Source organism: Erpetoichthys calabaricus, chromosome 13 (genome assembly GCF_900747795.2).
Source record: "Erpetoichthys calabaricus chromosome 13, fErpCal1.3, whole genome shotgun sequence".
NCBI classification, from domain to species: Eukaryota; Metazoa; Chordata; class Cladistia; order Polypteriformes; family Polypteridae; genus Erpetoichthys; species Erpetoichthys calabaricus.
This window is the reverse complement of record NC_041406.2, coordinates 53,089,825-53,105,225: the sequence shown is the minus strand read 5'-3', so window position 1 is coordinate 53,105,225 and position 15,401 is coordinate 53,089,825. Positions and strand designations below refer to the sequence as shown.

At 37.1% G+C, this 15,401-nt stretch overlaps 1 protein-coding gene across 1 annotated transcript in view; it reads right to left on the bottom strand.

Moving 5' to 3' along the window:
* Positions 1-15,401, bottom strand: part of gsdmea (gasdermin Ea) — a 58,882-nt gene that overhangs the window by 31,343 nt on the left and 12,138 nt on the right. The window contains exons 2-4 of the mRNA XM_028818271.2: positions 7,873-8,092; positions 3,368-3,560; positions 161-332 (exon numbers count right to left, since the gene is read on the bottom strand). Coding sequence (XP_028674104.2) covers positions 161-332; positions 3,368-3,560; positions 7,873-8,083 — 576 coding nt within the window. The 5' untranslated portion in view covers positions 8,084-8,092. The remainder of the gene's footprint in view (positions 1-160; positions 333-3,367; positions 3,561-7,872; positions 8,093-15,401) is intronic.

Sequence of the window (15,401 nt, the reverse complement as noted above, 5' to 3'; positions counted from 1 at the left end):
CAACCACCCATTTTGAAGCTGTGTTTGAAATAGATAAAGAAATACAGATGGCCACCAAGAAGTACACATTATCATTTCTGACCAAAAAGCAAAAAAAGTTGTTCAAGATTGACAAGGACTCTGAATTGTTCAAAACCAATTGCATACAACTTCTGCTTACCTCTATCCTCTTTTCTTTCCAGTCGAAAATCCCTGCAAATGTCTTTGTTGCTTTTACTTGTTCAGTTATGGAGCACATTTGAGTTGTAAAAATCTTCTCCTTTACAACACAAAACACTTCATTTTTTTTTTCTTGGGTTTTTCGGACAGCGAAATGTGCCATATTTAGAATCCTATAAAAATATGTACTTCAAATAATGAAAAAATATCTGTGTTTTCAACACAAATATCTAACAAATATATAGACTGTTTACATAACATTATTAAGGTGATTAACTCATATGAAACAAACAATGGGAAAACACAACACTAATATGTTATATGGGTGCTACGCATATGAAATTCACAAACAATTGCCTTGAATTTTCATTACAAATATGAACAACATTAGAGCAAAATAACACACACATGCTGTAAAAAGATATCGGGCTTAATAGCAATATAAATGGCAAGACAGCAAGAGACAAAAGTTTTTTGGTTCATATTTTGGAAATTGGCTTTCCTGTGTTAAAGGGTGAAGACAGGCAGACGCTAGGGGGCAGTCAGTGGGACTCAAGGGTGTTACAGCTTGATATGCAGACATGCCAGAAAAGGCGCAGGGTAAGGACAGTTGTTCCACTCTACTTAGTAGCAGAAGAGGTGAGGACCTACTTGTACCACAAAGTTTGTCAAACAGTTTAACTACACAATAAGACTCGGGGACAAAGAGAGACCTGGGACCACCATAGGGAGCTCTAGGTGGTAAGCCAGATCGGTATTTGTAAACTAGAAACAGCCTCAGACTGGGGCATAAAGCCAAACCAAAGATACAGGCCATTTGAGGCCGGGCTCAGGAGGTGAACTGGCAAGTAGGCCAAATGCTCAAACTGAAAGTGAGAGAGTTCCACCAGAGGAACGATGGAAAGAAGGAATGTTTGGAAGGAGAGCAGAAGCCCTGTTTTGTGCTTGTGGTATGAAGTCCTAAATAATGGAAAACGTCCTGGCCATCTGCACTGAGTACGTAGGGGTTTGGAACCTCAAAAACTGAAATACCGCATTACAAATTTCATTTTATTTATGACATGTGTAACTGTGGTTTTGGCATCCAAGAAGTGCTCCCCTCCAGGTATTGTATACACTATTGCCTACAGTTTATATAAAATTGTGCTACTAACAATAACATACAGAAAAATCGCATATGTATGGAGTCAGGGTAAAAGTGTCAGACTAAAAGCAAGCAAAAAGCTAGCAAAAAGTCAGAAATGCTTCAACAACAAATGCTATTTAGAACAGTGGTGTGCTGAAGTGCATCGCTGAACACACATATGAAGCATTGGACTTTGAAAAGGACTGACTAGAATAGAAGAAGACCCCACAGCATTGTGAACTAAGAAAAGGAAGATGAATCTATGGTGGGCAATCAATCACCTAAACTGAACAAACGGAGAGTGAAAGAAAGATGGACTAGTCTGAAGAACCTGATTTTCTGAGGCAAAATGTATATTGTATGATCAGAAGGTTTGCACTATGAATGTGTGCCATAAAAATTTGCAGGCAGTGAGTGATGCTAAAATCAAGTCAGCATGGGCCGAAATCCCTAAAGAATGTTTCCAGGACCTTGTTGAATCAAAGCCTTACAGAATTTAGACTGATATGGAAGCAAATTGGATTCAAAACCAGTACTAAATAGACATACGTACTAAACTGGCCAATAAGTGTACATTCTATAATATACCATATACTGTATATACATTCATACATTATGAATTTGCTTAGCCTATTAATGGCTCACTGACAAGCACAGATTATCCTGGTTGCATCAGGATATTATGCAGTATATGGAATTAGTGGTGAATAAAATGGCCTACTGACAGATACAAGCACACTAACTCATGCATGGACATTCAATATACAGCATCAAACTGCAAATTTAAGTTTTAGACTCTTTTATTTTGAATTTACAAAAAAAAATATGTATTTGTCTGGAAACTAATATGTGGACACTTTAGAGATTGTGACACAGAAGGCTTCATATTCAGAACACAGCCTATCATAAAATTTAACATAAAAGCATATGTAGTGGAACTTTGGTTTGGGAGCATAATTCGTTCCAGAAACATCCTTGTAACCCAAAGCACTCGTATATCAAAGCGAATTTCATCGCAGCTGGTGTGAGAGAGACGAGAGAGAGGAGAGGAGGAGGAGGAGGAGGGTTATTGTGTAGGACGACTTTCACTCTAACTAACGGAATCCCTGCTATCTGTTGGCTCACTGGAATCTTTTTCCTTTTTTGCGACTTTAACAAGGAAACCTAGCCAATGACAGTTGCTTTTGCCTGAACAGTTACTACACTTGGACACAAAATTTAAAGAAATGTAACTGTACTGCACTGTAAGGTTTCTAAACTCTTTTGGGATTCCCCCCAATGGGACAACATGTGGAAGAGCGTCCCGAAGCAACCGCAGGCTCCCAGCGCTGTAGCAGTTCGCCGTAAAAGTGAATCAGAAAAGATCACAGTCAAGCTATAAGCGCCTGCCATCGATGGGTAATGCAAGGAACATTATAAATGCAAGAGCACAGTATTACTTAGCCACTAACCTGGTCACGACCCTGCCTGATTGTTGTGTCTCTGTATAGGAGAGCGGTAGATCCCGCTACAATAAATAACCGTGCTGTTCCTGTTTCACGCTGAATAAAGTTGGTTTTGCTAAAGTACTGAGACTCAGCCTTGTGTTTTGGGGTGCATGACAGGGACTCGCACATAACAGCACAACACGTGGTCATCATACTACAGTAAACAGTATAAGCTCATACGGATGTTGACTATATGAGTGAGGCATGCCGACTGAGAACGAGCATGGGAGACGATTACCCACAATCCCCACTTGACGTTCGGCGGACAAAGCGTAGACATACTACTCGTATTGCAAAACCTCGCTCGTTTATCAAGTTAAAATTTATTAAAAATTTTAGCTCGTCTTGCAAAACACTCGCAATCCAAGGTTTTATTGTAAACCCAAAATAAGACCACATAGCATTTCTACATGTGTATAAACTTTGGGACTATAAAGAAATGATGTTCTATTTTCTAAAGTTTATATAAATTACATTTCTTATAGCACATATTCTTAGGTAAAGCATCTAAATAATTAATGTACATTTAACTATAAGGATCTAAATATTTCATAGACATTCAACTATAGTATATATTTATAGAAAGACACCTCACCTTCCCTTGGAGTGGTTAAGCAAATGGTGAACATCCAGTTCTTGTTTTTTCAAATTCCCAAAAGATGACTGTAGTTTTGAAGAACCTTTCCCCTCAAGCTTAAGGTTCATACTTCCTACCCCTGTTCCTATCTTTCCACTAACGGTGCCTTCAAATGTGCCTTCATACTTAAGGAAATCCGATTCAGCTGTAACTAAAAAATAAAGTAGTGTTGTAGTTAGTCATAGATTTCACATTGGCTGTTTTCTTCATACAATAGGAATCAAAAGTCTAAACATCATTATTCAAATATCAGGTGTTTTCATGTAAAGACCAGATTCAAGATAAATCATATTAGGCCTTTATCACGTTTAACCAACAGTATTTAAGTTAAGAAAATAAACAGATGATTTTAAGGAAAAATAATTAAATATTTTAAAAAACGAGACTCTGGTTTGCGCTGCGGTGGGCTGGCGCCCTGCCCGGGGTTTGTTTCCTGCCTTGCGCCCTGTGTTGGGTGGGATTGGCTCCAGCAGACCCCCGTGACCCTGTAGTTAGGATATAGCGGGTTGGATAATGGATGGATGAAAGGATGGATGGACTCTGGTTTGCATACCCACAAATTATGGGCGTTGTAACTATGACTAACTAATCGTACTCCAAATCATGTATAAAAGTAATTTGTCTTCACCTGGCATCAAGAGTTAAACCTGATATTATCCGTGTATAGACCTCCAAAATTCAACGCGTCTTTCTTTGAGGAATTCTCTGACTTGATGTCAATCTTAATTACGAACTATGACACACTCTTAATAGTCGGCGACTTTAATTTTCATATAGATAATCAATGTGACCAGAAAGTAAAAGAATTTATGAACCTCCTGGACTCTTTTGATTTGAGACAGCTCGTTAATCAGCCTACACATAAAGCAGGTCATACGTTAGACTTAGTAATTACTAAAGGACTAAAAGTTGATATAAAGCAGGTCATTGATACGGGTCTATCAGACCATTTTCTTCTACTATTTAATATAGAAATAATGATAGAAAACACTCATGAGAAGCATATTGTTAAAAAACGCTTCTTTGACTCATCAGCAGCTTTAAAACTTTCAAACATTCTAACCAATCAGTCCGTTTATAGTGCCAACTATAATAGCGAGGAGAATGTAAATAGTAAGGTGGAAAGATTTAATACTAAAGTGAGGGCTGCTGTTGACATAGTTGCACCTGAAAAGACAGTTAAAAAATCTTCCAGCATTGTTATACCATGGAAGACCCAAAGAGTGTCTGATTTAAAGAGAACATGCCGTAGAGCTGAGCGTAAATGGAGGAAAACTAAACTAACTATTGACTATGAAATATTAAAAGTTAAAATAACAGAATACAATAACACAGTCCGTCTTGAGAGGCGCTGCTATTTCTCTAAGATTATAAATAACAATGCTAGTAATCCCAGAGTCTTATTCTCGACGATTGATCGTCTGTTAAACCCAGGTAACTCAAAGGAATGCCTCCTAAGTACTTCCAGTAAAACCTGTGAGGCTATCGCTGTATTTTTCAATCAAAAAATTAATGATATTAGAAATAACATAGTATATCTCCCCAACACTAAGGATCCCCCGAAACCCCAGTACTCCATAATAAATAAATTAGAGTTTTTCACTAGGATAGATTTACCTGATTTACATAAAATAATTTCTCAAATGAAACCCTCCACCTGTGCCCTTGACCCAATACCAACAAATTTTTTCAAAGAAGTATCGGGTGTGCTTATTGATAATGTTCTTGACATAGTAAACTCGTCATTAGATACGGGGGTCTTCCCAGACTGTCTTAAGACTGCGGTAGTTAAACCCCTACTTAAGAAAAATAATCTCGATCCCTCTGCTCTTGAAAATTATAGACCCATCTCTAACCTGCCTTTCTTAAGTAAAATTCTAGAGAAGGCAGTCATTATGCAGTTAAATGAGCACCTCAATAAACATGCTATTCTTGATAAATTTCAGTCAGGTTTTAGAACAAATCACAGCACAGAAACTGCACTCGTTAAAGTAGTAAATGACTTGCGAGTAAATGCAGACAGAGGCCATTTATCTGTTCTCATCCTCTTAGATCTGAGTGCCGCATTTGACACCATTGATCATAATATTCTTAAGAATCGCCTTAGTCAATGGGTGGGCCTCTCTGGCAGTGTCTTAAATTGGTTTGAATCCTACCTGGCAGGGAGAAAATTCTTTGTTAGTTGTGGTAATTATAACTCAAAGACACATGATATTCTATATGGTGTTCCACAAGGCTCTATCCTGGGTCCACTGCTCTTCTCAATCTACATGCTTCCATTAGGTCAGATTATCTCAGGGCACAACGTGAGCTACCACAGCTATGCTGATGACACACAGCTGTATTTATCAATAGCACCTGATGACCCCAAATCTCTTGATTCGCTAACACAATGTCTAACTTGTATCTCAGAATGGATGAATAGTAACTTTCTCAAATTAAATAAAGAAAAAACCGAAATCTTAGTGATTGGCAATAATGGATACAATGAGGCTATTAGAAATAAACTGGATGCATTAGGATTAAAAGTCAAATCGGAGGTAAAAAGCTTAGGGGTAACCGTTGATTGTAATCTGAATTTTAAATCGCATATTAATCAGATCACTAGGACAGCATTTTTTCACCTAAGAAACATAGCAAAAGTTAGACCTCTTATATCATCGAAAGATGCAGAGAAATTAGTTCATGCGTTTGTTTTCAGTCGGCTAGATTACTGTAACGCACTCCTCTCAGGACTACCCAAAAAAGACATCAATCGTTTGCAACTAGTGCAGAATGCAGCTGCTAGAATCCTTACCAGGAAAAGAAAATCCGAACACATTTCTCCAGTTTTGATGTCACTACACTGGTTACCTGTGTCATTCAGAATTGACTTTAAAATTCTGCTTATGGTTTATAAAGCTTTAAATAATCTCGCCCCGGCTTATATATCGGAATGTCTGACACCTTATATTCCAAATCGTAACCTCAGATCCTCAACTGAGTGTCTCCTTAGAATTCCAAGAGCAAAACTTAAAAGAAGTGGTGAGGCGGCCTTCTGCTGTTATGCACCTAAAATCTGGAATAGCCTGCCAGTAGGAATTCGCCAGGCTAATACAGTGGAGCACTTTAAAAAACTACTGAAAACACATTATTTTAACATGGCCTTCTCATAACTTCACTGTAATTTAATCCTGATACTCTGTATATCTAATTCATTATAATAACTATTCATTCAAAATCTGTACTAACCCCTACTCTCTCTTCTGTTTCCTTTTCCGGTGTCCTGTTGGTGGTGGCGTGTGCCACCACCATCTACCCAAAGCACCATGATGTTCCAACAATGATGGATGGATTAAAAGCCAGAAATCTGTATGACCATCAGCATCAAGTGACTCCGTGAAAAACCCGAACTACAAAGAGGACTATTTCATTTATGTTAGGTAGAATGCCCAAAGGGGACTGGGCGGTCTCGTGGCCTGGAACCCCTACAGATTTTATTTTTTTCTCCAGCCTTCTGGAGTTTTTTTTTGTTTTTTCTGTCCACCCTGGCCATCGGACCTTACTCCTTTCTATGTTAATTAATGTTGTCTTATTTTAATTTCTTATTTTGTCTTTTATTTTTCTTCTCTCCATTATGTAAAGCACTTTGAGCTACTTTTTGTATGAAAATGTGCTATATAAATAAATGTTGTTGTTGATCTAGTGAGGCAGGGACCTGGCAACATTGCTTACAATTAGGAGACTGACCCATATACATTTTTTGAGAGCATTAGTCAAGAAAGATGTGCACAATGATTAATTCTGTGTTAAATTAGGGTTCTCACCAACTATTGTTGAATGTATTTTATGGAGAGTTGACTTTAACTCCTTATCTGCAAATCTCATTGAAAGGTCTCATTTTTAGTGCTTTCAAAAATTATCTAAGGTGCAGTCTTTTAAAAGCACAGCCATGTAGATATCCACTTTTCTCTTTATTGTAGCTACATTGTATAATTCCTGCAACAGACATTGAGGGAAGCTGTTAACAAGTCCAGAGTCAGCTCTGTTTTTGCAAGACTTTTGTTCAGAATCATTTTTTTGCAATAAGATTTATCCAAATTTAAATCATACAATTGAATAATTTGGTTCCACTTTAGAGGTTAAATATTCTGAAACATGTGGCTTTACCTAAATCTTTGTTAATAATCTGGACATTTTTACATTTGTAATAGATCTAAGACTAAAGTACATTCAATTGCTAAAACAAAATAAGTGAAAAATTGAAAAGAAAATACAAAATGAAAACATTGCTATGTCTTTTTGTAGCTGCAAACACAATTCTTTTGTTATGTGTTCTAAGACCGGGTTATGTCGATGATAATACCGTATTCTGTCGAGTCTTAATAGTCCACACTGCTTGCTGACTTGTAGCAAGGTTCAAATATGATGATGCCACAGGCAGTAGAAATCACTTATTTTTATGCCAAACAGAAGAGTCATACCTGGAATGATTGTAGGCTCTCCTTGTAGTATCTCATTTAGACTAAATGATAAAGGAATGTATCTTGGCTTCTGCCAAAACCAAAACCTCTTCTGTTTGATGACGAGAGATGCTGGTTGAATTTTATCTGAATCATTCAGGCGAGATACAGGAATGAGGTCTCCATCAGAATCAATCTGCTTCACAAACTTGCTAGTGGCTTTGGCAAACATTTTTGAATACTGAAAAAAGAAACCAAAATGACAAACATTAAAGTTAGTTCAAAACAAATAAAATGCCATTAGATTTGAGTTTTGTTATTTTTTTTTACAAGTACTTGATATCTCTTGAGCACTATACGTCTGATATAAAAACATGGCCTTCCACCAGGTTCAGTTCATGGTCTAATTTTATTTCAGGTTTTCCTAAAGATAGCACAGTGGCACTGTAGTTAATGTTACTGCACGATGGCTCTGGGGACCTGTCAATAAATAGTTTTCTCTCCTCATTTAAATACGGGTTTTTTACTTTTACTTGAAAGATGCTCTCCAAGGGTTAATTTGCAACTTTAAATTGGCTATGTGTAAGTATGCACGGTTATGTCACATGACTGGCATCTCATTCAGGATTGGTTTTAGTCTTGTCTCTCATTATGCTAAGATTTGCTATGGAAGTTATAATGGAAAAACAAAGTTCAGAAAATGGAAGGATGATGGGTATTTTTTTTTTCTTAGTACCTTCAGTTTGTTCAATTTGTTCAATTAAGAAGAAAAGAGTGAATTTAAAAGTCAGCCTTCTGGCCAAATAAGCTGCATATTGTTTAATTTATTCTTTCTTGCTTGGTGACTTATTACTTTAACACATAAGAGCACATTTTATAATCATAAGATGTTAATTATTCAATAATTCTTTGGACATATAAAATGACTATTATTGGTGAAATGATCAACAAACACAGGTAAGGTATGCCCTATCAGTGTTAGTATTTTTAATAACAACTAGGGGGCTCTGCCCCCTGCTCGCTTCACTCACCAACCTCGATGTAGGCACTATGCGCCAGCCTTTTTGCTGCTCTGCTGCTCGCGTATAAGGAAATGGATGCCGAATTTAAACAGATTGCTATTTTCATGGGAATTGTTACATATGCATAATAGAACTAGCTATTTTACATTACAGCGAGTAATTAACCATAGTAAAAAATAGTAAAATGTAATATATTGAAAAAAAATTGTTTCATGTTGTGTTAGAGGCATTTGTTGCATTATACATTTTCATTCTGTTTGGCTTTGAAATTAACACACAAATACTTTTTAAACTTTCAGTTTTACTGTAAAATTTCAGTAAAAGCAATATTTGGAATTAACTTTTCATCAATATTGCACTGAATTTTGATTCCATGTTTGGAGTTACATCGTGACAACGCAACGTATAACTGCCCATAAGTGAATATCGTTTCTTTCTCTCTAATAAATAAACTGACTTTTTCAAATGTTTATCCCTGTGGTTTATTAATTGTCATAGCAAAAGCTATTCTAACGAGAAACTGTAAGCGTTTTAATATGAATGGCATATCAAGATCTCCTTTTGGTGCCTCATGTTATCTGCAGAAGATGTACTACATTACCTTTCTTGTCGCCTGTTAAAATTTTACATGCTATAACATTATGATACATCCTTCTTAAAACAGTAATTAATTTGGTGGAAGACCGGACGGTGTTAACGGCTGTAGTTATTCTTCAGAATATTGTAAGCTGATGTTTTCATCTTCCGCACGACCACCACCAACTGTTTCAGCATAGTCTATTGATAAACATTTAACCAATCTGCCATGTAACCGATCAACAATTTTCACATTAATTCATTTGACTTCATCGTTTCTCAGTGCTAGGATTGCTCGTGTACTCATTTCTTCTGTTGATAACCCTTCGGATGAAATTCTTCAATAAGATTTGGACATAATACATCTTCTTTAATGGGGAACTTAAAGTGAGGAAAACATAAAAATTTATAAGAGCTGAGAGTGCAGGAAATGTGTCTGTCAAAAGCATTCACACGAGTGAGAGGTGAGAGGACAGTGGGCGTAGGCCGAGAGGAAAGCGGGACTTGAAAAAAATCTCTTGGCAATAGTCTCGTCTCAAGATTTTCTTTTATAATAGAGAGATTAGTTTGTACATAGCTGACTTTTAATAGTTACAGACTTGGCTGTGTACTTATCATTTATCATCAAACTTTTGGTAAGCAACTTCCCTTTTATATCTACCGTTCACTACTTTTCTCTATCTCTTCTTGGTGTCCTTTGGGCAAATAACCTTTCTTGGAATGAGCAATGGACAGGTGAAATGTTGTAATCATAAAGCACCATGATTCTGCTGTTTTGCTTATGGCAAATAAATACTAAGTAATCATGGCTTTTAATTTTTAGTTGCTTATTCTAGTGAAAAATAAGTCTGTTGGACAAAGTCAAGGGATTACTATAAAGTAATTTGAAGTATATGAGTTATTACAATGATTTTCACAGAATGCCAGTTCATTACAGCACAGATGTGCCCACTTGACCATTCAAACGTACCAGACTGATATAATGACTTTAAATAAGATAGGTGCCTTAGAAGGATTTACGTTTTAGGGGAAAAAAACAAAGCAAATGGCAAGAAGTTATGTAAAGGCATAATATTTTTCAAATTTGGATTTAAACTTGGAACCAAAAGCTGTGTAAGAGCAATTTTGATTGACACACTCCAGTAAACAAAAAAGCAACACAATTATTATTATTAAACATCTGAATGTCTACCTTCTATTGTTATATTCCATACATACTGTATATTATAAATTATAAGAACAGTTTACAACGAATAAAAAATGCATCATCATTCTTCTACCTTGAGACATGACTACTTTTAGGAAATATTTCCTTTAGTTTAAATGATTTTATGATATGTTAAAGATAAGACATTTTCGGCACAATTCTGTGATCTATAAAATCACACTATACATAAAATGATACAGTCTTCTCACAACACCCTGAATGGAGTTTTTATTTAATTCACTTGGTGCTCTGTTGAACTCTGAGTAGATGAGTGCTATTATTTAGCTAGCTACATTACCAGTCTTCAGGTATATTTAAAAATATTTGGTATTTGCTGTCTCCTGCCTTATGTGTTTCATCAGCATTTGTCCTACACCTTTTTCCAGTGTCCTCATGTGTCTCAACCTGTCTTGACCACTGCTTCCTATCTCACTCTTGTTCCCGTAAAGCCTGCTCCTCGACTTTATCATTTTGAAGCACACTGTTCACTCCCTGTCTGCTTTTTGACTACCACTAGTGGTAGATGGGCCTCACTTCCCACTGTAAAAATATTGTTTGAATTTTTGTTAATACTTCCCATGTTTAAAAGTGACTCTCAGTGTTCCTCCAATGCCTGATGCTTCCTGTCTCGATCACATTTGACTTAGTAATGAGATTAAAGTTGAACAATCTGACCAAAGCCAAACTGACCAATCAGAATGCTCAAAGGCACCTTATACTCACACACATACACAGAGACAGTAATATCTTATTATATGATAGATAGATTTCTCCACAGGGTAGCTGGACTTTCCCTTAGAGATAGGGTGAGGAGTTCAGTTATCCGGGAGAGATTCGGAGTACAGTCACTGCTCCTCCGCATTGAGAGGAGTCAGTTGAGGTGGTTCGGGCATCTGGTCAGGATGCTCCCTGGACACCTCCCTAAGGGGGTGTTCCGTGCATGTCCCACTGGGAGAAGGCCACGGGACAGACCCAGGACGTGCTGGAGGGATTATATCTCCCGGCTGGCCTGGGAACGCCTCGGGGTCCCCCAGAGGAGCTGGTGGAGGTGGCCGGGGAGAGGGAGGTTTGGGCTTCCTTGCTTAGGCTACTGCCCCCACGACCCGACTTTGGATAAGCGGTGGACAATGGATGGATGGATAGATGGAAGTGAGTGTGGATATAAATGGCAATAATTTAATGAAAGTTAAAAATCTTTTTGCAGTTCTACAAATCCATCTGACAAAATAAAACTTTAAGCTTCTCTTTTTTTGGTTGGCAAATCCTAACTGTCCAATTTTGAGTTGTTTTTTTTTTCCTTTTCGTGCCAAAAGTCCAATATTTACTACACAAAGCTCATTTGAGAACATGTTTTAAGGTGGGTGAAAGTCTGAACTTCAGGTGGAACGATTACTCAATTTATTTATTAGAAAGACTGTTAAGATACTGCCAAGTTACCTACATGGCTGAAAACAGAATAAACAACTGGTAGGCTCTCTTCATTTAGATAAATGTCAATCTATAAAGAGTCTCAGAAATATTAAAAACTATTTCATAATATACCTTCTTAAGTTGTAATTCAGATTTGATTCCTAAATCAATGCTTAATATCCTCACAAAATACAGGATCCCATTACCTCCCACTGTATGGTACTTTGTTGCCAATTATTTTGAAAAATGTTAAGTCCAGTATATCCATTCTCCATGCCAGAAGACACACAACAATGTCAATACAAATACAAATGAGGGATTCCAAAAGTTTCTAAACCCTTGGGCTCCATCACCTCCACATTCTACTGCTCCACACAACACCATTATAGCCCCCGGGCAAAGCAGTGCACTGAGGCCCCTACCTACACAACCACTCTGCAAGTCACAACATACATAGATTAGCATGGGCAACTGTCCTTTGACACTGGGACTGGGGGAGCAGCCATGGGATGCACAGTACGTCCCCAAGAACGCGTGGTGGCAGCCCTCCTGGGTTACAGGCCTGAGACTTAAGGGCTCAGACCTGTTGGGCTTTGTGGCCACCACCAGGAGGGGCTGCATGGCTTAACAGGCCTCTGTGGGCTGGAATGCAGCCATACCCGAAAGTGCAGCCTAATTAGGCTAATTACCACCTGGAGCACTTCCAGGAGGGCTATAAAAGGAGCCTGCAGCCACTACTCAGGGAGCCAGAGTTGGGAAGAGGAGGATGACGACGACAACAACAAGGAGGACGAGGAGGAGGACGATGACGACGACGACAAAGCTTCCTGGGAGGAGTAAGAAGAGTGTGTTTTTCTTTTGGTGTTTTTTGGACTGTGTAGGGCCTGTGGGACACAGGGAAGACGTGCCCCACGGCTGAAGGCAAAATAAAATCTTTTTGTTTATTTTTACCTGTGCCTCTGTTGTCAGTCTGTCGGGTCGACACCTATATAGCACCTTTGCCACATACCATATATACTCACGTATAAGTCTGATCTTGAAATCCGAAAAATCGATCATAAAATCAGATCCCAACTTACACTCCCGTTCAAAAATTACACTTACATTTTTTTTTACATCTTTTTGCCTCCTCCAATCTCGCACCAGTTTCTCAGACACATCGAATTTTGTTGCACCAGCATAGTTACCAATTTCTTTCACCAATTCAAAGACTTTTAATTTAAAACCAGCTTCATATTTTCTTCTGATCGAATGCTCCATCGTAGATAAGAGATGCTCTTACGATAAAGGTGTATGAGGGCGTGAAATACAAAAAACACAAATCAGTGCAAATGTTGCTTCGGAATAGTTCAGGTATTACCATCTGGTCACTTAGGCAGTGTGCTCCGTGGTTACTGTCAAAGTGGGGTGTTAGCATATCATAATCTCTTGAACCAATAGAGCGATTTTTCCGCATTCGACTTATACAACTGACATTATAAAATACTGGAAATTATACAGTAAAATCAAGTCCCGATTTAACCGTGGGAGAACTTAAACGCGAGTATATACGGTATACACCAAAAATTAAATTAGTTTCAGCTAAAGGCCATACAAATTACTATAGGAGAAGCCTAAAATGATTTCTCCTGTCTTTGTGCAAACAAACACACATTTTTATGAGTTACCAAAATTACACGTTTACTTTCTTTATTATGTATCGTTCATTGCTGTAGTAACTGCTACTTCGGTTCATATAAATATGACCTATCTGCTCTTATTCCATCTTGTTGTCAAGAGTAACCACTGCACAGTGACAAGTGTATTAAGACAGACCTGCTAAGGGTGAAACTCTAGAGCGGTGATTTGATTTTTTAGGGGGGCAATTTGAGAATTTAGGTATGTTAAACAATTTATAAAATGAAAAAAACAGAAATTCACTGTTAAAAAATGATATATTTATATAAACATAGAAGGGATGGTGAAGAACCCTTTAATTTATGATTTTACAACCAGCTTTGGGTTTTTCTACTTAGAAATTGTTTTTACCATTAAAGTAATATGAATTGTAACAATGATTATAAAATTTGCAATATAAGAACAATATAAAATGATCAAAATATTACAGAAAAAGTGTAATTAACGTTATTTTATATTTATGAATATAATGTCTCTTATTATATGTTGCCAAAACTGTATTTGCTGTATTTTCATATTACTTCATATTATATATATTTTTTTTTAACAATTTCTTAGTGATTTCTTTGTCAGTAGTTCAACTATCCTTTCCCTCTTTTGTTTCCATGTTCTTTGGAAGCTTGTTTAGACCAAATTAATGACATAATGGGCTTCCTCCACGTGAGTAGGAGTTCACTTTTTGAATAGGTAATAATAAAAATAAAGTATATGTTAGAGTGGGGGACATCATGATTTTAGAGAGGCCTAGGTGGGGTATGGCCAAAAAAAGGTTGGGAACCAGTGCTCTAGAGTCAAGTCACCTAAAGAACTGATCACTGCACAAGTTGGCTTTAAATATGACTGTTTTAAATCAAACTTATTTGTCAGATGCCTTTTACAGTAGGATGAAGACAGCCTTAATGCTGACAGTGGATTTAACAATGATTGACTTGTTTCATTTATTGACAGATTATATGTAGGTATCCCATGAGAAAAGGAAAAAAACACTCAGGCATAAGAAGCACATGAAGGTTTTGCACAGAAATTTCTGCCGTCATTTTTATATGGGACTGGCATCTCCCATGTCTGACAGAGAAACAGAATAAAATGAAGCAAAATGAAACTACAATCTGACAACATATTTCCTGTATAGAACATTAAAAACAGCCTTTAAATAACACTACGTGAACGATTAATGGGTATTCAAAAAAGGAACACAGACGCCAGCCCCGTCACAAAATGTGTTTTCAAACAAAGCACTTATGATAAGCTGTCCAAGCTTTTCTCACTGATTCTGCAAATCTTTATGTGTAATTTTTGGCACTAATATAAGAGATGGCACTAATATGGCTTCTGAAAAGGAGCAGTAGTTAAATACTGCAGTTTCAGAGTTAAATGAGGTTACTGTACACATTTTCATTTTAAATTATGCGATTCTGAGGTCAAAGATTGCCAGACAAGTAAAAAATAACAATGAGAAACATAGCTGTGCCACAAAAATGCAAGTTGGCATAAAGTACAACTATTAATAAATCCCTCTTGCATATTTGTGAAGGACTTCATGTCACAACATGACAAATCAAAAGAGATAGGGACATTTATGACACATTGCCAATGTTAAATATTAACCAAGTGCTAATAACTTGGGCTTGAACTATCACCCAGTGTAAGAACAAAAA